The 25625-nt window shown below is 35.5% G+C and overlaps 1 protein-coding gene across 1 annotated transcript in view; it reads left to right on the plus strand.

Moving 5' to 3' along the window:
- Nucleotides 1–7073: 7073 nt before the first annotated feature.
- LOC118733582 overlaps nucleotides 7074–25625 on the plus strand; it is a gene marked incomplete in the record, with an annotated part of 50190 nt that continues 31638 nt past the window's right edge. The window contains 1 exon segment of the mRNA XM_036463026.1: nucleotides 7074–7840. Coding sequence (XP_036318919.1) covers nucleotides 7162–7840 — 679 coding nt within the window.

A 25625-nucleotide genomic window follows, 5' to 3' on the forward strand; every position in this document is an offset into this window, starting at 1 on the left:
AAATGAATGCGAGCATTAGCATATAAAATTTATTTCTTATTCCCCTGCCATAAAAACATATGTAGGTATGCACATAAAATGATATGCTATGCGATATGCTTGACTGACGGCAATTATTCGGAGAAAGAAACTATGATTAATGTCGCTCAAACGTCCAGTTAGATTAAAAAGAAAATTCTAACTCACAAAAGACTGGTAAGAAAAGAAAAAAAAAAACTCTTCAAATGACGCATTAGTCACACAAAATGCCAACGCTAACCGCTTTTCACCGGCAATAAACTTCACAAGGTGCACAACATTTCTACCATCAACCAGTCAAACTTTTTACAAAGTACTTTTACTTTTTAAAAAGCCAAACCACATTTGGAAGAGCAGCTGCACTCGACTCAAAAAAGAAAAACCAAAAAAAAAAACCAACAGCAAAGTAATATGCAAAGTGAGAAATTCGATGCGGTCGAGCATAGGGAACCCAACAAATTGCTCTACACTTCACTGCCCTCAACTTTGCAACATTTTTCCACTTCTTGCCGACTACAAGTTGCATATTCATCACGCAGATGTTTTATTTTGCATAAGCGAAAAAGTTACTGCACTCAACTTGGCATGTGGTGGTGCCCGAGGAGTTGCATGCTGCGCAACCGCAAATAAGCTAGTGTGAGGAAGAGTGGAAGGTGCTTGCCTAAGCGTGCAAAATAGGTCAGTAAAAGTAAAAAATTAAAAAAAAAAAAAATTGTGGCAATAAAATTTTACAGCTGTAAGACTAACATTTTATTTTGTAGCAAAACCGAAAAAATCTGGAAACCTTCAAAGCTTCACATGGCCATTACTACTCGCAAAATGTAGTGTAATATTTGGATTTTAAACAATTATCGCCCACAGCGCATATTTACATACGTAGACAAATATTACAGCTGTTTGAATTGGAGGCCAAACTTTAGTGCGTACACCCAGTATTGAGTGTAATTTTGATTGCATATATTTGTCTATAAATTTGTATTTTTATCTGCAAAAACACCTGCAAGTGTAAATACATTAAATTGACGCATTCGTGCGTTAGCTGTCGTCGTCGCCTTGTGCGTTTATGTATGTAACGCACATACATACATATGTATGTATATTTACATTGCAACAGTTGAACAAACATTGCTTGCACTACAACACTACAACACTGCAGCGATGCAGCTGTTGTCTTGTTTTTTTTTTGTTATTTTACCACGTTTTCTAGTTTGAACCACCTTTTGGGCAAACAATGTTGTTTATAATTAGCTCATCAGTGCGTAAGCATTTTAGTTATACTGTGTGACAATTCTACCGCAATTTCAACCACTCCCAACCAGTGTTGCCGCGAATCATTTTTAGTGGTAGCCAAATTCCTTAAAAAAAGGGCTAAAAAAGAGCTAAAAAAAAGTCGTTGTGGTTTACTTACATATACATGTATAAGCATACACGAAAACATTTTCAATAAGTAATGGTATAGAAAAACAATGAACTCTGGAAAAAAAACCAAATATTTTTCCAACCAACAACCGTTTTGTATTTAAGGGAAAATATACGACACCAGCTTGCTGGCTCCATCAAGTGATTTTACCATTAGGTTCGAAGCATATAACTTACCAGCATGCTGCTACAATATTCATTTCATACAAATGAGGTCGAGGAAAGATCGAAATGATTAGAGCCGAAATTTCATAATTTTTTTTAGCGTTTTGTTAAACATTGTTTTTTTTTTTTTTAATTCACAACTGCAATATCGGGAACTTAATCCTCCACACACACGGCTTTGACTCATATGGTGCAAGAAATTTCCGCCAAAATACTTTTTAGTTTTTGAAGTCGCACCAGCAGCTGGTACAATCACACCACAAGAACATACACGGTCAATCGACTTGATGGGCCATTTAACAAATTAAGTATATTAAGGGCCGTAAACTTATCTATTTTAAACTATAGTTAAAACGTTAATAGATAAGTTAACAGCCCTAACCCTTTTACAATATGTATGTATAAAAGCGTAAGGAACATACAATACATATATGTATATATATCACTCTTTCTTAGTTTAAAAATTCATCTCTTACATAAATGAAAAAAATATATCAAATTAAGTATATACAACTTTTTCATGCCAAGTATGAATAAATTATCCAAAAAGCTAAAAAAAGTGTAGAGGCAATTTTAAATTTATGTGGCCAAAAAAAGTATGTGGTAGCTAAATCTAGCCACCAAAGGGCTAAAACGGCAACACTGCTCCCAACATTGGTAGTATTTTCTCAAAGTATACATATCCAGGGGATTTGCAAAAGTTAGTTCCCATTATTTTATGGCCTATTGGTTTATATTGTCATGTTCTGGCCTAAATAATTTCTAAAAAGAATTTTTTTAAAATTGAATTTGGCTGTTATTTCTTTTTGGCATAGATTTTTAGAGACTTTTATATTAGTCTCCTAGCAAAATTTTCCGAGGAATAATTTTTTATAGCATATCAATCCTTTAACGAATTTCCAAATTTGTTTTTTGAAGAGTTTTTTGAATTAAGGCAAGAAAAATGTTCCATGAAAAATTCCTAATAAATTCTACGTTAGGTCTGCAAAGATAAGAATAAAATTTGAAGTCGTTTTAAACCGAAAAACCGCATACTTTAAAATTTTTAATCAAAATTTGAAAATTTTGACCTACTTCGTCAGCGCTCATGAAGTAATGAGCGGAATTATTGCTCGCTTGGGTTTCAGAATAGTGCTTCCAGAGAGCAGAGTTAAAAGTGTAATAGCAAATATGCTGACTGCCTGTTGTTGCCAAGCGTGGCTTCCATCTATCACATGATGACCGCTTTGGTTTTTCGATTTTTGATATGGAGGTAGATGTAGCCTTATGTATTTTTTTATACTGGAATCTAGTGCTACACCCTACTAAGTAGTGGACCGCAATGAAGTCGATCAAACGTTTCGTTGTAGACGCCGAATTCGCCGATGGTAATACAGAGAGCATTGGTACTTGTTCACCTATCCAATTCAAAGTAGTCAGCGCACACTTCTTGAGTTAACAGACTCAGTAAATATGTATTATTTAGGTGCAGGACAACTTATTTTTGTTGCATATTCAACGGAAATTGCGCACGGAAATGGTTGGGACGAAAGTAACTGCTTCTTAAATGTATGCACATTGTATTAATTTAACAAAAACGTGACAATAAAAAGTTAAAGAATAAGACTTAGATAAGACCAATACAAGAATGAAAGTTAAGGTGAGTACGTACATAGATTGAATAAAAGGATAAAGGCAAAGGTAAAAACAAAAACAAAAACAAAACCAAAAACAAAAACAAAAACAAAACCAAAAACAAAAATTCGTAAAGGTAAAGGAAAAAATTAAGATTAAGATTGATTTAAACTATTTACTTACATAAAGCAAAAGTGAAGGGGAATATGTAGACGAAGAAAATGATAATCATTAAGCTAAAAATAAAGATAAATATTAAGAAAAAAGATGAGGATAAGGATATCGATAAAGTAAGGATGAAGATAGAGAAAGAAATCTTAACATAAAGGCAATGAGATTTTCGGGACTCCTGGCTCTATTTCGAGAATAATTCGAAATTTTCGTTATATTTATCGATATTGTTTTCGATGTACTTAACGATATTGTTATCGACTTAATAATCGAGATTGTTATCAATACATTTAAAGATAGTTTTATCGATGTAATAATTGGTATTTTTAATGATATATTTATCGATATAAAAAAATATATATATATTAATTGACATATTCATAAACATATTTATCGATACTGTCAATGATATAATATTTGATTTTTTTTATCGATATTTTAATCGACTTTGTTATCGATATTTTTATCAATATTAGAACGAAAAGGGAAGAAGTAGGAATAAAGATAGAAAAAAGATAAAATATAACCTTAAGCTTATAAGATTATATTAGGGCCATTCCAGCGAAGAGGACACCTCATATAAAAAAAATAAATTACATAAATTGTGTTTAATCTGTAAAAATAGTAAAACAGGTAGAACAAATCTTTAGAAATACATTTTTATCAATTGTTCACTATTTTCTCTATTATATTGTTATAAATGCATATATACTTTAATATGTTTACATCAAGTTTTCAAGGCATTCGTTATCTACTAAAGGTAAATAACAATTCATGAGCTTTAAAAATGTGCAAAGTTATTAGAAAAACAAATTTATGGCAAGAAGTTAAAGCGTTCAAAAAATGCAAAATATGTATTTTTTAACGTAACATGCAAATTCTTAAGCTTCCTATATTTTAAATGAGGTCGCCCTATTAAAAATATAATAAATATTCTCATCAAATCAGCAGTGGACATTTTACTCACGAACTATGTGTCCTAAAAGGTGACTCGTCCCACCCGTCACAAAATGGTGCTCCACCCGTCACAGCCAAAAATAAGGTTTTTTTAATTTTAAAATATAATAATGCCATTAAGGCATAAAAGGGTACTTAACATTCTACTAACTACATTCAAGAAAGCCGCCATGGACGAAATATTTATAGTTTGTCTAAAATTGGGGAATGAATTCAACAACTCAGAGAAGCGGGTGTCATCGTTGTCCCACCCGTCACGCTTGGAAATGTTAAATTTCCGTGTAAATTATGTAATAAAATTTTATACTTTATCAGTTTCGTATTAAACTGCCATCTGTCTTCAAGTGTTAGCTGTTTGACACTTGTCAAATCAATGGTTAAAGAGAATTTACTAAAAGTTTGAGCCATAACGATTTAAAATGTTCCATCCGTCACTTTGGACTGCCCCATTAACTAGCCTGACGTTTTATTCACAATTTTGAACCAATGAAATAGGTATGCAGATACAGTGAAGGCTCCCATAGGCGGACATCGATGGTCAGCTACTTTTTGTCCGTCTTTGAGAAACGTCGGCATTTTGGATAATGGCAAACTTCAAATAAAAAAATGGGCATCTGGGGTTTTTAATTGAAAATAGTATTTGCTCGTCAATATACAAAAAAAAACGGAATGAGTGGAAAACACGTTAAAATTAATGGCGTTTTCTTTTCTATCGAAAAAAGTTGCCTGCTCATTACCCTCTACATATGTATATGTATATTTATTTGTACATACATTTTTATAGTGGTTATGAGACAAAGTAGATACCTATGTAACGTAAGATTCACTTCTCCAGTGTGGCACAGGCGCACTTACTCTTATTAGTAATGCCTTGAAAAGGAACAACTCCGCGAATTTCTGCCAGGTCTATTTTCACTTATATTTTTCCATTTACCGAATAAGCTGCTATGCATTATAAAGGACAATGCTTTTTTTGTATGCATGAAATCAATTTTAAATGTGGCATGCGCTTCATTTTTTTTCTCATCTTTACTAGCGCTGATTCTTTATACTTTACATTTCAAACTTATCATTCTAATCACAACTTTATTTGCACACACCTTAAAGCACAACAATTTTAAAAGCAACACGCTTTACGCTAAACAAAATTACGCTAATTATGTACATACAAATATTATTTGCAATTCTCTTTTTTCTCTCTTTTACTTGCAGATGTGCTAATAATTAAAATAAGCCAATTAACATATGCCACATATAAAAAAATTAAAATGAAAAGAGTGCAAGCAAGCGTACGCAGCTACTAAACCAAATAAAAAAAAATTAAATATTTATGTACATATGTATGTATAAATGTATGTATAAGCAAAAAATAATGTCGTTTAAATATTTTTAGCAAATAAAATTAAAATGCCACCGCCTTTGCTGATGAATGCATGCAATTTTTTTGCGCCGCTTACAAAAGCCAGCAGCGTCCGCGCTAAAAACAATCGCAACAACAACAACAACAACAACACTTGTGTGGCACAAACACTTGTTGCGGTCAACAACGTCAACGCCTGTCTATTGGTTATCAGCGGCGGCAATGGCGTCGTCATAAGCAATGCATTGGAAGCAGCAATAGTAGCATCAGACGCTGCTGTTAGGAGGCGTTTGGTCGAACGTCACTGACAATGTGGAATTAATTGAAGAAAAAAATGTGTGCATAATATCAGCTAAGTAATAGTGGCTAGTCATGGGCAATGAATGAAAAAACGTTGTAACGAGCGCAAACAACAAAAAAAATAAAGTAAATAAATAAATAAAAAATTATCATGAAACTAACTTACTTGCTACATAAACGCGTTTTTACCAACGCTGACGCATGAAATGCGCAAGTGTATTGAAATAAGTTTATCGCAGATGCATGTTACGCTTTTGCAGCTGAGCGATTAATTTTCATGGTTTTCTTGTGTTTTCGCAACGCCTGCACAAAACGACGCATGTAATCGATATTAATTAAAGATTGTGCCATGCAATGCGGCAAGTAGGCGTGCGATGACGCAGCAGCAGCAGCAATAAGAAAGAAGAGCGTTGAATAAGTGCCAAAAAATTGCGAGCCAACTAAATAATCAAAAAGTAAAAATTAATTAGGAAAAGTTTAATAAAAAAAAAAATGAATGAGTTTGCGAAAAAAGCGAAAGTAGAAAGAGTGATAAAGCAATTGTGGTAATGAAAGCGCATGTGAAAAGTAGTTTAATTGAAAGTGTCGCGACGAAAGAGAAGGTGCCAAAAAAATCCATTAAAAATGTGGAAACATGTTTTGCAACAAACAGCGTCACAGATTTTTAGCTTCTCAGCAGCTGGTTGCACGCAATTCCTACTATGCTAAGCTGTGCTATGCAATGCTGCATACACAAAAGTGAAGCTAAGTGCAGTGCAGCGTTAAAAATCAGGCCAAAAATGTAGCTTAAAGCAACAAAAAAAATGATTTAGTTTATTTAGTAAACCAAAAAAAAAAAATATTCTACAAGCTGAAAAAAATTGTCAGAACAATAATATATTATAAATAAATGTTATAAAAATTTAAATCCTAAAGTTTCGAATTAAGAAAAGCTAATTCTTTACTTAAATTACAAGAAAAAAAATCCATTGTTTCAAACCCTATATCAATAGCTGTTAGGCACCTTTTAATAAAACCAAAAATATATTAGTTTAATTAAATTTCAACAGCAACTACCAAAATTTGCTAAAACAAAAAAGAAAACTCAAAGAAAATTGTGTTCCACTTGCTGTTTGTAAGCAAACTAAAGGCGACAGCGCAACCCCACTCACCACACTATGGCTGGTCCACAAGTGCAACATTCACATTCGCAGCGCCCCAACAGCGCCTACTACATGGGATTGAATGGCGGTGGCAGTAGCGCCGGCGGCATGGCCAACAATGGTCATAACAGCGTGGGCGGCACGGAGCGCACACACACAGCAACCACAGCGACAGGCATTAGCACGAGCAGTAGCGCGCACTCTGGCCTGCATGCGCTGCGTCAAATGTCCAACGACATGGAGTTAATATATCGCGGCAACGCGGCCAATGCCAATGCCAATGCCAACGCCAGTCACCACTCCACCATGTCGTCACATGTCATTGAGCAACAGCCGACAGCAGCTGTGGCGGGGACAGCTGCCGCTGCTCTGGACACCGATGTATCGTGCGGTGGCAGTGGTCAAATAGTCAGCATAGCTGGGCTCGGCGCGAGTGCCAGTGATGCTTTAATTGTTCCTTCAAGCGCTGCGATGAAACGTAACAAATTGGCGTCGTCCAAATCAGCGCAACGCAGTGTTGAAATTGTCATCGATGCGTCACAATGTGACGCTGGCGATGATGGCGTGGGTGACAGCAAGTCAGGCGATGACGTCGAACAAGGGCGGCGTATGTCGCGACATCGGCGTCGACCGTTGCATCGGCGATTTTTCAACTACGTGCGCAATTTGTTTCAAGGCAGTGCCGACCAGCATGGTAAGTGGAATTGTGTGTACTTGTAGATATGTGTATGTGTGGGGGCGAGTGTAGTGATTTTTGCTACTCAATGGAAATGAAAAATAAAGCTTAGGGTTTTGTTTTTTTTTGTATAAAAAAAGCGTTTTTTTATTAGTATTTTCTTGCCGAATTTTCACAACTTTTGCATTCTAAAACCCAAATTCATGCGTTGATAATTCTATGGAAATAGTATACTTTCTTAGCTGTAGTCCGCATTTCATGAGCTATAGGTATTGGATCCAAATGCCTTCCTTGGAAGAATTGTTGTCCATCATGTGTTCTATAGATGCGCCAACATGGATAGTGCAGGTCGATTTTGACGAGCTTAGTTATCACAGGGAGGCACGTTGCGATGAAACCCTTGGCGCTGGAGTAGAAACTGTGACTGATTAAACTGGTAATTCAGAACCACGGCTATTTATACGAGTTTTGCACCACACCATCGAACGTTTTCTTTTTTACGTATTTGCGGCTATTCATTGTTGATATCGTAACCTAATAGACGTCAATCAAATTTTTGATGTGAAACTTCTTTTGAGACTTTGAAGACTGTGTTGAACATTTAATACCTAAGTGAAGGGGGAATATAGTGAATATGTGAACAGAAATGGACGTTTTACGCCCCTGGTTAATTGCAAAGAAAAAAACAAAGACTAACAGCCGCACTCAGAAACATTTATTAAATTAGCTCTAATTAAATATTTTTTAAAATTTTTTTCAATATTTAATATTTTGCTCATTTAATTCAATTTCCTAAAATATGTAGTTCTTATTGTTAAAAAAATATATATTTTTTTAATATCGTTTAATTTTCGCAAAAACTTTTCTTAAAAAAAACAACAATTTACATTTTGGTAGAACTTGTAGCTTCTGTTTCGGAGATCACCACATCTCCTCATCAGACTTATTCACTGGGACTCGATCCAACGACCCCAGCGTCCAAGGCCATTAGTCTACAAACTGAGCTAAGTTCGGAGAATGACACCAATTTAAATAAAAAAAATTATATTATATATATTATATTATATTCCGAAAAAAAACAATACATTTCTCGAGATTTCTTGCAACAAGACCGAAAGATCCTAGAAAACATAACTTTTGCTTATAACTCGAAAACTATTTTTTTTTTTATTTAAATGGATTCATATGCTGGCCTCAAATTCATCTAAAAAGTTTAATTTTAGTAATAAAATAGCTCTAAATTTGTGCTACTATATACTAGTAGCGTTTTTAAATTTTTTTTTTTACATTTTCTAAGTAAAGAAATACCACTTAAATATCTGCCATTTTCTGCAGGCAATCTTTTCACACACATTAGCCGAATTTCTAAGCTTTCAACTGAACAAAGAATAACAACGCGATTTATCGAGGCGATACAATAAATTCCTTAATATTCAACAAAAATTCCAAACGAAAAATAATCGTTGAAAATCGCTATTTTCGCTACATTCAAATTTAACTTTTGCTTAGTAAAATTATAAAAAAAAAAAAATTAACACTTAATTGCATTATTACCTTCACTCTAAAAAATCTGTTTAAAAATGCGACTATAAATCGAGTATATTTTTGTTTATTTTTAAAAATTTTTGGTAAATTTACACGATGAATATGTGATTTTCTCGTTTGCACTTTTTTGTCATCATATTTAGAATTCCATACGTTTGCAAATATTTTATGCGCCGAATTAAGAGAATAATTATTCTTCCTTTCTTCTGATATAATTTTCTTCCCTTAAAAAGAGAGTTCGAGGATTGAGGTTTAATCTACAACCTTTCCAGTTCGATTGTAGTTAGAAAGCGGCAATTGGATTTTAGAAACCATCAATTGGATTTTTTAATGATTCATACACTATACATACATAGACTTTATTCTGATTAATTTTAAATATTGCTGAAAGATCAGTTTATAAATACATTTTATTTGGTTTTAACAAAATAATGTATATTAAAATTGAACAAGAGGTTACGTTAAATATTAAACAGAAAAATACCGCAATTAAAAAGCTGGTTACGGCAAAATTTATTCAGAGAATTCTAAAATTCACTTTAAATTTTTTAAAAACCAATTGACGATTCTAAAATCCAATTGACGTTTTCCAAAATCCAGTTGGCTGTTCTAAAATCCAATTTACACTTTCCAAAATCCTTTCCGAAATTCAACTGGAAATTATGTAGAAAAACTATTTTCTGAACTTTTGTTCATTAACGGTGCTAGGTAGTATAAATTGAAGTGCAAATGTGAAACATTCAAACTAAGTTAATTGTAACCGATATGTACTAGCACAACCAAAAATGTTTTTAAATTAAATGCCAGGAATAGACCGAAGTCGACTGCATGAATCACAAAATCCTACAAATTCAACGCTCACAATGAACAAGACTTATCATTGCAGGTGTAAGTTGTATATGCCTTGTTAACGCATGCATACATTCAAACTTACATACATTTATACATATTTGCATTGAAATTCAAACAGCGAAATTTTTGTTGTTTTGCATTAATTATCATAATGCTGCAACATTTTCGTGTTTTATCTCGACTCGGTTACGGCCACTATTATGCTCTTGATAAAATTAAAAAACACAATGTAGGAGGCAATAATCCATATGTTTTATGCTACTATGGGGCACTGCAATGACAACCAACTGCATAAACGCACCTTGACCTCAGTAACTGCCCAGCAGCTGCACTCGATTACTATTCTACATTTCACCAGCCTTTGACCACCACCATTCAAAGCCGCAAACGCCCTCTCGTTCTCGTACTTGCATGCAAACTAAATAAAAAAAAAAAATATTTTTACATGTACTATATTTGCTTAAGCATACTTGTATACATATACTACATATGTACCCTCTAGGAAATATTCCTCCGTGTATGCTGTGCACTTTCCAAGGAAGCATGGAAACATTTCCATTTAATATACGATGTCCTCCTCCCTGTCCATGGAATGCATAGTGAAACTTTTTTCCAAAAAGTTCTTCAGTAAACTTCCGCAAATCTTCCTTAATAGGTGAAGTGGAAACACTGTTTTCACTCTGTTTCCATAATCCATATGCAGCGAAGAGGAATATTTCGATATTACTTTCAAATAGACTTTTCATATTTTCCTTGAGGGTTACCTTTAATCAACATTAATAAAAACATATACATATGTACATATTTCAGTAAGTATATATGAATGTACATTAGTGAGGTAAGCGCATTTCCGTCCATGGCAGCCTTCTCGAAACATACAAAAACCATTACTGAGCACTGAATGTACTAACCAACTAACCCAATGCCGTGAGAAGTGTCAGCAGCTGCGCAACTCACTGTGGTTTTGTGAGTTCAAAATCATAAAAAAATTTAGTTTGTATATTCGTTGAAATGGTATCCATGTAGTTAATCGTATTCGGTTCAGCATCAGTATGAACCTAGCCGCCACTGTGCCGAGTGGTTAGAAGTAGAGCTGGCAAACTATCGATGTCAATATGGATTAATCGAATTTTTTACTTCTTTGCATTACTATCGATAGTTTTTATCTAGTATCGATAATATAAAGCTTTTTTATAAGTTACACATCGCTTGTACTGACGCGCAAAGCAAAATATTTAGTTCAATGATTTTTGTTTTTGAATTAATGTGAAAAGAAACATAGAAGTCTGAAAAAATTAAACGATACTCATGACGCAATAAACAGGTGAGATAATGAAATAGATTTCACGTTTTATGTTCTGGCATTCGGCTGCCTCAAAACTGTTAAGGGCAAATTTTTAAATCAGGCAATGTGAAATCTTTCCTCGGGCTCCTATTACTTCACGGTATTATCAATAGTATGGAATTTTTTCTATCCAAACATCGAAAATCTCGAACGGAACCACTCTCGCTAGCTTATCAGCTCTAGTTAAAAGTGCGTACCACCACTCCGTTGGACCCGGGTGCGACCTCTGGCCCGAGCTGCATCTAAAATTAGAGTTAAAATTTTAATTTTAAATTAAAGTTGTTTCTAAAGCTTCTCATTAAATCGGTTTTCCCTTCGGAGATGGCGTAAGATTATAGATCGCCAAATTTTCACAATTTGAAGGAGAAGCTCGACCAAACACTTTGCGAAACTATAAACGCCAAATATTTATTATGTTTTAGTAAAGTGCTGAACTGATTTTCACTATACATATATGGGAGCTGTCATTTCAATGGTAAATTTTTAATGGCATCATTCATCAAAAGACATAATTGGTTAAATAAGTATTTCAAATTGGTTGGACAAACCACTCCGTCACCTTGGTGTTAGGCTACCAATTAATTCTGGGATCCAGAGCTAATGCAGTTATTTTACTCTTTGTGGGAGATTAAGTTCTGCATCCCTGAATTTAGGTTTGATAAATTTGGAAAATTTTGTTTTATTTGTTTCTTCGGATTCGCGCTAAGCGAAGAGTTTGTAACCCAACCATCTACTTTCCTTAGAGCGCAATCCATAATTTCGCTCACTATCGAAGCAAATTGACCAGATACAAGTTTGTTAACATAGTCGGCATAAACCACTACCTTGATTTGCAAATTAGTTCATTCAAAACCACACTGTAAGTGGTACATTACGTAGATTGTGCATCAAGGGGTGCTAGTGGATTAATTACGCATTAGTTGCAATACTAACCCAATATTTGTCTGTTTTAGATTAGTTCCTAGACAATCAGAGAATTTTTTTACCCCCTACCATATGCCAAAGCTTTAAAGAATACATGCATGTATATTTATGTACGTCAAAAACAGGTGTATAAATTTGCATCTGCATGCGGTTGCATGTGGTCGCGTATCTGCACTTTTATGTAAATAAGCACCTGTTTACGCATGTTTATTAAATTGCCGTTGCACGAGCGCTCAATTGTTTACTCAACTGTTTTTTCGTTAAAAAATATGCAAAAATTTGTTGTGCCTATGCACATGCGCTACTTACACGAGAGTAGGCCTAAAGCGGCGGCTGCTTTCGACATGATGAAAGAAGCAGACGAGCAATGGATTTGTTTGAAAGGGAATGCCGAACAGGGTAATTTATAGGGACGTATTAGGTTGAAGTTGAACCTTTGGAACAGTGTTACCGTTGTGCAACTAAAGTGTCAAATTGACAAGTTTTGGAGATCGATGCCCCCTGACACCGACTTTTTAAACATAACCTTATTTTGAAACTTTTCTCAAAAATCCTGCGACTTTTGCCACTTTTCTTTGACTTAAAATTTTAAATACACATTTTGACAATTTTTTCTTAAATTATATTTTTCTTACGTGTTTAAAAATGATTTTAGTATTTACTTTTCAAAGGCACTTAAAAATTACACCTCTGGCAAGATTTTGACTGATTTCCACCTCTTTATTATGTCCAAAATTTTCTGAAACACTGCCAGAAGTAGCATGAATTAATGCACCGTTTTTGTAAAAATAATTTGCGATAGTTTATTATTCTTCTTCTTATTTGGCGCTGTAACCGCCTAAGCAATTTTGGCCGAGTTCAGCAAAGCACGCCAGTAGTTTCTCCTCTGTGCCAACTGACGCCAATTGCAAACGCCAAGTGAAGCCAAGTCCTTCTCCACCTGATCTTTCCATCGCAGTGGGGGCCTCCCTCTTCCTCTGCTACCACCAGCGGGTTCCGAGTTGAATACTTTCAGAGCTGGAGCGTCGGTATCCATTCGAACGATATGACCAAGCCAGCGGAGCCGCTGTATTTTAATTCGCCGCATTATGTCCATATCGTTGTAAAGCTCATACAGCTCATGGTTCCATCGTCTGCGGTACTCGTCGTCGCCAACGCGTAAAGGTCCGTAAATCTTCTGCAAAATCTTTCTCTCGAATACTCCAAGAGCCGCCTCATCGGATGTTGTCATTGTCCACGCCTCGGCGCCATATACCAACACGGGCTTGATGAGTGACTTATAGAGTGTGGCTTTTATACTGGACTTTACTCCTGAATTGCCTACTCAGTCCAAGGCAGCACTTGTTGGCAAGAGTGATTCTGAGTTGGATTTCCATACTGACATTATTATCGATGTTAATGCTGGCTCCCAGGTAAACGAAATTCTCTACTTTCTCGAAATTGTAACTGTCAACAGTGACTCCTGCTTGTGAACTATGTACAAAAAAAAAATACAATAATCCAAGGCCCAACTGTTGGATACTAAGCGTTACATGCTCGTACATCCTGAATGTACAAACATGTTTGGACTCACATACATACATACCTGAAATCAAGAGGCACATGTATGCGTATATGCCTCAAAGCTTAGTGATGTGCTTCCAACAATTTTGCAAACCATCAAGCCATCTTAAGTTGAGACTAGTTGAGCTGCAGGCTCACGAAAAATACTTCAGGTTTCCTCTTGTTCAACTGCTTTTGAAAGTACGGTGACCATATTAGCCAACGAAAAATAAAGGACATTTTTTCCAAAATGATTTTGGAATACGTGCGTAATTAAAATCAAATATTTACCAGTAAATTATATTATTTAATTGTAAAAGTTTCCCTTATTGAAAGGCGTTGTAAACGGGGTTTAACCGATTCTAAAAAATTAAACCCAATCCTTATCAAGAACTTCGTCATACCTTGGTGCCAAATTGCATTTATCATATTTAATTCATACAACATGACGAAGCCAGCACACAGTGGTTTAAAATTCGAATTTAATGCTCATAGTTCACTGGCAGCACACAGCCTTAATTTTTCAACCATTTGGATTACTTATTTTTTTTTAATGAAAGCTTATAAAACTACTAAGATACTAGTTTAGCGCAAATTTTGAAATTACAGAAAAAGTTGCAATTTTCAAGAATATCGATTCTCCTGTTCCAGTTAGTAAATGTTACATTATAAAACCTGATTGAATGCAATTGTAGGGTTCCTCCAAAATGAAAAATAACTTCACAAGAAAAATTTGAAATATTATGAAAAAAAATTCACCAGGATTAAAAAAAAGTTGAGTTTTATAAAAGTTTTTGGTATGCAGTTTAAAAACCATGAAGTTGTAGTATAATAAAATGGAAGTCGCAAGTGGCTAAGCGATTGCGTAGATTTTTAATAATTTTTTTCGCTAACACTTCGAGCACATCTGCATGCGAAATGAGAAATAAATGCGTTTGATTTAATATTAAAAATCAACGGAAACTCTTAGCCACTTGCGGCTTGCTCTTTATTGTAATAAAATTTAAGGGTTTATAAAACTGCATATCCCAATTTTTACCAAAAACTAAAAAAAAATGTATTTTGGTGAAAATGTTTTTATAATAATTAAAATTTTTCTGTGACTTTTTTTTTATTTTGGGAGAACCATACAATTGTTTTCAACTTGTTTTTATTATGCAACATTTATTAACTGGAACAGTAGAATACATTTTATTCAAAATTGCTACTTTTTCTGCATTTTTTACTGAAAAAATAAAAATAAAAATTCACAAATCAGGCTCAACTGAACACTCGCAAATTGTATAAGCTTTCATTAAAAAAATAACCAAATGAGTGAAAAATTAAGGCTCCAGTGAATTATGAAAACTAAATGCCAGTTTTGAAACTCAGCGATCTGGCAAACCTTTCCCTTTTCTTTGAGAACAATGAATTTTACTCAAAGTATGTATATTAATTTTTCTATCATTATTAACAATGATTCGTGAGTTATAGATTGTACAATGATTACCGATTAAATAGCAACCCTTATGTGGGGTGCTAAACAAGCTGGCGAAGGTTTTCTTTAAATTTTATAAGCGACAATTTTATTATTTCAAATTCTCGGTTTAAAAATTTACCTCTGCAAAATCTGGAGCTGATTTAAAGAACAGATTAAGAAATAGAGGACAGAGCATTAAAATAAAGGACTGTGCTTTAAAATAAAGGACAGATGGTCACCGTAGTTAAAAGGTACATACAGATCTATAAATACAGCTGCGGTCAAAATAATAGCACCAGAATTCAAATAGATATTGTTTACAACTTATGTTTATTTATTTATTTTTAATAATTTTTGTTTAAAATATAGTTCTACCATTTCAAACTTTTATTTCAGTGGATTCGGTTATAGATCGAACTACATATAATTTAAATGAAAATTATTAAAAAATAAATAAATAAACATAAGTTACAAGCAACACCATTCAGAATGGTGCTATTATTTTGACCGCAACTTTATGTACAAATTTGTGTATACATATACATATGTATGTACATTCACACATCTGCAGTGCACACGGCAGTCAGCCTGAACCGCCACTTAGCAAGTTTAGCCGGAAGCTTAAAAACTGAAACTTTTCAAAATGGTGACAGCGAAAATGCTGGCGGACAAATGCTTTTGCTGTTATGTGAAAAGCCATACGAACGGAATGTATGCATTTACATATATATACCTATGTATGTGTAAGTGTATAATATTTGGCTTGGTATAGATAGAAAAGTATGTATTTACATTTTTTTTTCGAAGAACCTAGCACAGGACCTTATATGCCTATGTACTTTAGCAGATATTCGGACATTTTTCAAATTTAAGGCAATACAGTTTGGAAATTGTTGAATTGAAAACAACTTGCTTTCAGTGATGAAAAATTTTAATCTTGCTTGTCTATCTTTAATATTAATAAAAATAAACTAAATTATAATAAAAAAAAAGTATATTTAGACTGACACAGCATCAGCACAGGATGCAAGCGAATATCTTTTAAGAATTAAGTTTTTAATATTTTTTGGCCTAGTAAACTATACTAAACAATTTTAATTAAAAAATGAAGAAAATACTTAGTAATTTTGGAACTTTATGGAATAAGTAAAATAACAACCAACTACTTTGGATACTGGGTCATAAGATGATGCAGGGAAATAAGGTAGCTTCGATTGGGGAAGAGCTTGTGAAATAACCAATAAGAAAAAGATCACAACACTGACAAAGTACCAGAGGACATTGCCAAGCCGAAGTTTGATGGCAACTGGAACCATATATAACGAAATCTTCTTCCGCATTCTTCAGAAATCTTATCAAAGGTGGCTTATGGTGGCTAGCGGCCCTATATCCAAGCTCATGTGGCCCATGTACAACCCTATGAGAACACACAACTTATTAGGAAAACTCAGACGACCTTACATCGAGAGGTTAAGTGGTCGGCATTGCCCAGTTGGCATCGCCTACAACGACTTCTCTAGTAATTCGTCGTTTAAGATATCAAAATGGTACTGTGTTGCCGCATGGATGTAAAAGTTTTTCCGCAACTATTCTAACCTAACTTTACCTAAGGCTAAGGGCACAATAAATCCACTAAGTCAGAGTGTAACCTATTTAAATTAACTAAGTATCTAGTAATTTTAGACTATCTTCAAAATATATACATACATATATCTGATATAAAGCGGATTCAATGCAAAGGAAAGATTTTAAAGGAGAACAGCTTTAAACAAAATTTTTGCTATTTGGACTATAAACTAACGTTTTTGTGTACGTACGTACCAAAATTAAGGCACATAAATCCTAATGTGATGTACAAACGCATTCAAGTTAGCCACTTCTCGGCCTCACTGCAATGTGCAGTAAAAATAAATGAAAAAGGTCCTTCAAAATTTTTTGTGCTCGTTTGTGGTGTTGCCGTAAGCTATTTTTCATAACAAAACGGTACGTTTTCCATATGCATGCATGCTGATATGTTATTTCAAAAATATTCACATGCAACAGCATACTCGTAGTGTGTCAGGTTGCCTTGTAACTGCCATTACGGCGCCAGAAAAATGAATGTATTAAATTCGTAGAATTTAGATTAAATCCACTGCTACCAACAGACGTGCATGCACAACAACAACAACAAAACAAAAACATTGCTGCTACATTACACAACTGCTTTGGTATTTGATATGACAAATTTAAATCGCACCACTGCCTTGGCCACTCGGCCTGAGCCACAGTCAGACTTAGTCACTGTTAAATGACAAATGCATACACATTACTTACTTAACTACTTTGTTGTTGTATACTCATACAAAGATGTTGGCATTGTGCATGAGCAAGTGCTTGTGTGCACTAATGGCCGGTTGAACACCCAACAAGCAGCATTACACAAGTTTGCAAGCATTTGACTTTACTAAATAATAAAAAATTTATGAAAGTATATAATATACTATATACATATAAATATCAATATATAATACCCAAGCGCGTTTATCAAACCCTAAGCGAATTTTCATCGAATTTATCAGAATACTTTTAAATTTGTTTAATTTTCTACTTTTTTGTGAAAATTTTCATTATACCACGAGAAATACTTTTTAACAAACTAACAAAAAAAATTTCTTGCTTCGCTATCGCAACTCATATTCGACATTTGGCGTTCAAACCTGCTCTAAGAGTGCCCTCTTCAAACAAAGCGAAAGAAGCGAGCAGTGAGCTACATTTTTCGCTCACTCACAACCACACATAATAAACAGTATCCGGGTTCGGGGATCAGACTTTCTTGCTCCTATGTATTTAGATGCATTGAACGGGAATCTGAAGTTCGTTTTACGTCAGGAGTTTTTCCTAACCTCAAAAAGCACGGCAAATGATGGCCGTAACGCGTCGGAGCAAAACGGACTTCACACATGTGTTCAGCGTATCAAACTAAATAAGGAAAGGATAGTCTAATCCCCGAACTCGACACTTTATTTTTGTTAAGCTGTGTTAAATTCTGCTGCCGAAGAAGTGAGATTTCAGCGAGCCCGAAAGAACAACTGGTACGAAGACGAAACTCACGCCGCTGCTAAAAAAGATGCCGGAAAAACGCCCGAAATTTTTATAGAAAGTTGGGTGACTTAAGAAAGATCTCAAGACCAACGGAAACTCCTGTAGTGAGAGAGGTACTTAAATTCAGGGTTCTCCCTTAACTTTTCTACCTTATTGAACGGTAGAAGCACTGAAGGTAGCGGAGAAGATGAACCCAAGTTCACATTCGATGACAATGGTTCCAACCTTCCAAGCATAGTTTAAAAATCTTGGAAAAGACTCACGAGCATAGGATCGATACTCACCATCTATTTGCCTATGCGCGGGGATGCCTGAACCAGGTATCCGTTTCGAAACGGGTACGGTTGTGTAAAATGACGTTGAGCAATACCTCCAGCTCCATCAGAATTGGGAAAAGCGTCTCCGAGCCCAGAAATGAACCGCTCAGGTGCAATTTTTTACAAGGGCAGACGCATGACGCCGACATCCTTGGCAAAAACAAGGGCTATGTCTGTTCTGCCTTCTCGAGGACAAAACAAAGTATCTCCTCTCATCAAACAAGCAGGGAGCGTACACGCTACTCTGCACCCGCGTCCCTCTCCACGGCTATAAATTCGAGTGAGTAGACGAATTCACTTGTTTAGAGTTGGAGGAGATGTCCACTGTCTTATGTTCAGACTGCCTGATCTCTGCAACATCTTTCAGGCAGAGGTGGCCGCTATAAAGGAGGCAGCCGATTAGCTGTTCACCAATGTTTTGCCGACTAGGACTCTGATAGCCAAGCGGCAATCAGCGAGCGAGAGTCGCTACTGGTATGCTCAAAACTGGCCTCTCTCTCAACTCAAATCAAGCTGATTTGGGTCCCAGGACACATTGATATCACTGAAAATTTCAGAGCTGATGAATTGGCTAGGCATGACAACCTTCAGACCATCACCTTGGACTGGGATGACATATGAGTTCCGTTGGTAACGTGTGGCCTGCTCCTGGACAGATGGGCTCATAGTCGGCTCAGTGAGCGCTGGGCGAAAACCACGACATGCAAAATTGCAAGGTCTTTCTGGCCGGTTGTTGATCGCGGACGGCCAAGGGAACCTCTGCAGCTTACTAAGCGCCAGGTTTACTAACCAGACCTTGTCTGTTAGGGATTCACGCTGTGGGACTTAATATCGTCCCGGATCCCTACTGCCGCAGCTGTTTGGAAGAAGAGGTGAAATCATCTCAGCACTTCCTTCTCAGCGTCGCGGCTTTTGCTAGACTAAGGTTTAAGCACCTCCGTGCGCATTTCATCAACATCCCGAAAAGCTCTCCGGAGTGGAGATCAGCTACCTGTGGAACTTTTTTTGAGCACCCAGCGCTTCTCTTAACACAGAGAACCTGTAGTTACCGTTCTAACTAAATTACGTAATGTGGTAACACAATTGACTGTTAATGTCTAAGAGAGTCGCTTTTGAGGGGCCTGCCACAATTAACCGAACCTAACCTAAGTTGAAGCGAAACATCACTATTTTCGACTAAATTGGCAGTTTACTGGCAGAGGAAGAGGGAGGCCTGCTCTGCGATTGCAAGACCAGGGGGCGGGGGCTTGGGTTCGATTGACATTCAATTCAATTCTCAAATCTTCTTTTTTGAGCGTATAATATTTTAAACTTAACATTAATGTATGTGTGTAAGCTGGGTGTAAATCGTGTAAACATATTTCTATACACACATGTAGAAACCTATGTATATATAAGGTGGATGTATGTAAATAATGATAAATTCCTTGTGCTCGTTCTAACATCTGCTTGTGCATTACGCCATATGCATTTTAATTGCTTTCCTGCAAGTAATCGCTTTGGCACATATTTAAGTCAACAATGTAATTTCAAACTAGGAACTTCAAGACCTGCGAAAGTGTGGCCATACCTTGGACGACAGAAATTTACGCACGCTCCCCATTTCTGCAAACTAGCAAATGCCAAAAAATTAGCAAGCGGGTTCGTCTAAAATGCATTTTTACTCATATCTACTATGGATTTAGGTGTAGTAAGTTCTTCGCCAAAGCCGGGAAAGTCACAAGGACAAAAGTCTACGTATGGCCAGAATAGCATGTCTTTTGTCACTAGGCAACAACAGAAATGGACATGCGATACCTAATAGAATAAACTACTGGCCTGAGATGGAATTCAACAAGTTTTGAGAACGAAATCTTATTTTTTGTGCAACCAAATTTAAAAAGGCATAGGGAGAATATGTACCAGTTCAGGTAGTGCTAGTACTCAGCGCTAATTCTAAATGCTGGTTAAGATACTCTGCGCTTGATCCTCCATGGCGTCCAAAGTTATGTTGAAGTGGTAAGACCTGAATATTATAAATTGGAACTGCAAAGTCTATCTTGTTTGTATGTTTTGCCTCTCACCAATCTCCACCTCACAGCAGCTGCACATTAGGGTGGTTCCAAAATGCATGTGAAAAAGTAAAGTCGGAATTTTAAAGCTCTCAACCCGAGAATTGTTCTATACCGAAAAAAAATTTGAGCCCTGTTTTTGTTAATTCTGAAATCAAAAATTATTTAGAGGTCGTTGAAATCGCTTAAAATTTTCCATTTATTTTAAATGGGGAAGAACACGTTTTCGTAGAAATGGTATATGTAGAATTCTTGAAAATCAATATTCTTTGATCGAAAAACCTTGTTTCTCTTCAGGAGAGCCCAGATAGTAATACCCAATTGTTTATAATACCATTTTTTTAATACTATCGATTTTTTATGTGTCCTCCATTACGTTTTTGAGGTTTTTAGGGGTCCTATAACAAATAGTTAATAATAGAAAATGGTTAAATAAACAATTGGATATTGTTACTGGAAGTCACTTGGAGAGAAAAAAAGTTTTCCACTCGGAAAATATTGATTTTCATGCATTCTTTACCATTTCTATGAGGACTTGGTCCCATATAAATTTAATGGAAAACTTTGAGCACTTTGAGCGACCCAAAATATTTTTTGAATTCAAAATAAAAAAAACAGGGTATACCCCTTTTTTCGGAATAGCACAATCCTAGGGGGTGATAACATTAAAATTTCGACTTTACTTTTTTTTTGATCACCTTAATGTACATATGTACATTTTCATCACACTTTTGTCCTCTCAAATGTGTAAGTACGAACGAGTATGATGAATTGCGTTACCACATCATGCATTCATCACTGTTGAGTTTATGCTTTTAGTGGCACTGAATGCTTGCAGCTCTTACCTCCACTTTTACGCATTTGAAGTTAAATGTTGCATGTAACAAGGAAAAGTGCGCGCATCTAGTTAAAGTGTGTCATATTTGAAATGCATTCAATGAGATGATGTAACGCTTAAGTACTACCCATCGCAGTGAGAATGCAGTTTGCTGATAGCAGCATGCGACAGTGCAAAGTAATTTTCACTCATTTAAAAAAGAAGATTATTTTTAACTGACTTCAAAAAAGGAGGAAAGTTTTCAATTCAAAGGCAGATTTTCATTTTATTAACAATTCGTCGATATATGTATTTTTTTGGTAAATTACCGCATAACTTTGGTCCACGTTGGTTGAGTGCCTTTATTAGGGCTATGATTATTTTTTTTTTTGATCCAAAGTCCTATGTGTGACTCATATGATGGCCGTTGATCTAAAACCCTGGGAAAGCTAAGTAACACTGATCAAGTATAAAATAGATTTTTTTGTGTTCTTACTTCACTTTCACTTAACAAAGTGTAAATTTTTAGGTAAAACATTATTGATCTAACCGAGACTTTTAAAAAACCCTCACATTGCACTTGCCAGACCCATAAATAGACAGAAATGCCAATAGCTTACTCCCGACTACACATTTCGGATATACCCTAAGATTTTACAAATTGGCGCTAGTTCGCGAACCTGTGCGAAAAATTGCGAGACCTCCAGAATGTTTTTATATGAAAATAGTGCATTTATTTAACGAATACTTTAGCAAATCAAGCTTTTCGCCAAAAAAAGTGGTGTTTTTCTGTAAAATACTTCATTTCCTTAAAACGGATAGTTTTGACGTTTTCATGAAATAAGCAAGTAGCAGTGAGAGGGGAGGACAAGGATGTATTTAATAATACAAAATTTATTCAATCAAAGATTTTTTGGATGGGCGCTGTGGCCGTGGTAACAATTAGGTACTATCTCTGTATAGTTTAAGACCCTACGGCTTATAACGCTTTGGCCTTTGGAAAACTCGGTAGGGGTTTCTGAGGGATTCGTCATTACTTTCGTAAGTTTTGTGATGTGTCACTTGAGAAGTCCATCTGCATAATTTTGTATACGAAATATTGGCATAGGCAGCTTTAGGCATACATATGTATTTGTATATACGCGATTTATATCCGGTTCGGTACTAGCTGATTGGGGTGTAGCATATTTTTAGGCACTAGGAGTTGCTAGTGGCTTATGAAATTTCTATTAGTTAAGCTAGGAGACCGTCGCTGTGGTAAAAGACTGCAACACCAGAAATCTGATTCAAGATAACTTCTTCTTCTTTCCAAACGCTTGCTAGAAAGCTTTGTGTGGAAAGAACTCCTCAGATCAAAGGACGATACTTTGTAGTCTCGGCACGCAAGGTTTGGAAGTAGGTCCTCCAATATTCTGAAGTGGCTGAACCTTATATTACTCCACTTTATCAACGCGTTTAATCCTACTGCATTACATAGTTTCCTATACAACCTCGTTCCGGTATAAAAAGGTCAGTTTTTGTGCTATATGTGCGCTTTTTAGGTTTTGGTCTGTCAGACAAAGGCAAAGAAATCTAATACCATAACTAATATAGACCATTTATTCCCGTTTGGTCTCCATCTCCTTCTATAGCATTCCAAGATAATTTGGCTATACATATATGCCCCGTCTGTCTCGAATCGGCCGGATGTTGTTTGAAATGTAAATATCCCGTTTGTGATTCGCATTCAAGCAAGATGTTTTACCTATCTAAACTATGCAGCGCCCATGTGGTCACCGGGGACTAGCAGGACGCAGTGGACGAAACTACTTCTTCTACGAAGGCTTCTATGTGAACGAACGGACGAAGTCCAGAGGTATATAAAACAACCTCTGGACCCGGCAGGTCATAAACGGTATTCACGACCGACTAAAATCCTACCTGAGTAGGATAGATGCAGATGTGCCCAATGAGTGTCTGGCATGCATAGAGTCCTTTCACGACTCGAGATATTTCTTTGCATGCCCCCTAAACCCCACTCAACAAGCGCCCCTCTCACTATGTAATAACCCAGCTGGAGTGGCACACATCCTCGGTGTTCCGTTATTTGAGACTAACGACCACGATTGCGGAACAAGCCGATCTTGGCAGGTCTAAGTAGCCACTACAACAACACAAGTATTGCTGGGGAAACACCAAGAGGCTTCAAGAAGTAAATAATTAAACGAATTTATCACTCTTCAGATTGACATATAAATTCAATAAATTTACCAGTAGTTCATTTATGCAACAAATCTTGATTGCTATTTTTATATTTAAGAAACACTGTAACACTTTTGGCGCACCCAATGACTTTGCTTTGGTAGTCCCACGCATACAATACTTTGTCGTCTATCAAGCCACTCCAAATGGTTAAGCGCAGTGTTTCCAGCACCATAAAGAAGCAAGTACACTGCCGGCAAAAAGTATTGGCACAGCTGATTTTTTACAATTTATGCAACAGTTTGTATCCTAATATTTTTCCGCCAATTTTTTATAAAAATATAGATCATTCTACAACAAAAACCATAAAACTATAATTTCTAAACTTTGTGCAAAACTCGCGAAAATTCAACAAATTTTCAACATTTTAATAATTTTTTAGAATTTTTTTGAGTATGTAGCTCTGCAGACCATTGAATTCTAGTAAAAACATTCAAGTTAGGAGTTAGTCAAAAATCGCATTAATTTTTGAGAATTTTTTTTTTTCAAGGTATTTTGCATTTTTCCATATAAAAAGTATTTTCGAATTTTTTTTTATATGGAGGAGACTACGTTAAAACAAAGCTACTTAAAACTTGCACTTTATTATAATAAAATTGATTGTACTACAAGTCTGCATACCCAAAAAATTCTCAAAAATCTGATTAAAAAGTTCAAAATTTGCATGAAAATTTTGTGAATTTTTATGAGTTTTGCACAAAGTTTAGGAACTATATTTTTATTCTTTTTTTTGTTGTAGAGTGAACCATATCTTTATAAAAAATTGGCGGAAAAATAAAAGGAAAAAGAATTGTTACATATATTGCGAAAAATTTGCTGTGCCAATACGTTTTGCCGGCAGTGTATTATAAGTTGGAAGCCGTTGAACTTTATACGCGAGGGACTTAATTCCTTTGAAATAAACACAAGCTTCGGTAAAGTCCATTCCTGGGAGAGTTTCATACGCCGCCTATTTTGGTTTTTCTATTGCACTTCTTTCTTCTTCGTCTTCTTTCTTTTCTTTTCGTCTCTATAATTCTATTGTAAATGTTAACATTTTAATTTTCAATTCTCTGCGAAGATTCTAGAAGAAAACAGGTTATCTAAATTATATTTAACAATCTCAAAATAAATCGGTGAGTTAAAAAAAAACTTGCGTTAAAAGTATAAAATTCATTAGGAAAAAATCTCTCCATTCTTGGTTATTTGTAGAATTTTAATTAAGGGAAGTGAATGAAAACTTCAACAGCTTAAGAACTGTAGTAAGCGAATCCGCTCAGTAATGTGCAACAAATCGAAAGGATAAGACAAGTGAAAGGCACCCAAAGCTTACTTTCCGTTAACCGAATTCAATGGAGCGGAATGAGAAGTGATATAGCGAAAAGAAAATAAATCGCAGTAGCAAATGAAAAACAAATAATTCTTTCTTTATTTCGATAATGTCGCAGCTTTGCGGCGACTTGGTATCGCTGGCGCCTGCATTTTGCTAACGATAGCAGGCAAAAGCAACAACGGTCATAAGACAAACTTATTGCATGTTCTTTTTAGTGCACATTTATTGCACTTTGTCTACACTCGATTACGCACAGCTGCATTTAACGTTGGTTCATTATCGACAACAGAGCAACAAAACTGGGGAGGTGGTGG

Source organism: Rhagoletis pomonella, unplaced genomic scaffold (assembly GCF_013731165.1).
Source record: "Rhagoletis pomonella isolate Grant_MI unplaced genomic scaffold, Rhpom_1.0 Rhpom_scaffold_00002, whole genome shotgun sequence".
NCBI classification, from domain to species: Eukaryota; Metazoa; Arthropoda; class Insecta; order Diptera; family Tephritidae; genus Rhagoletis; species Rhagoletis pomonella.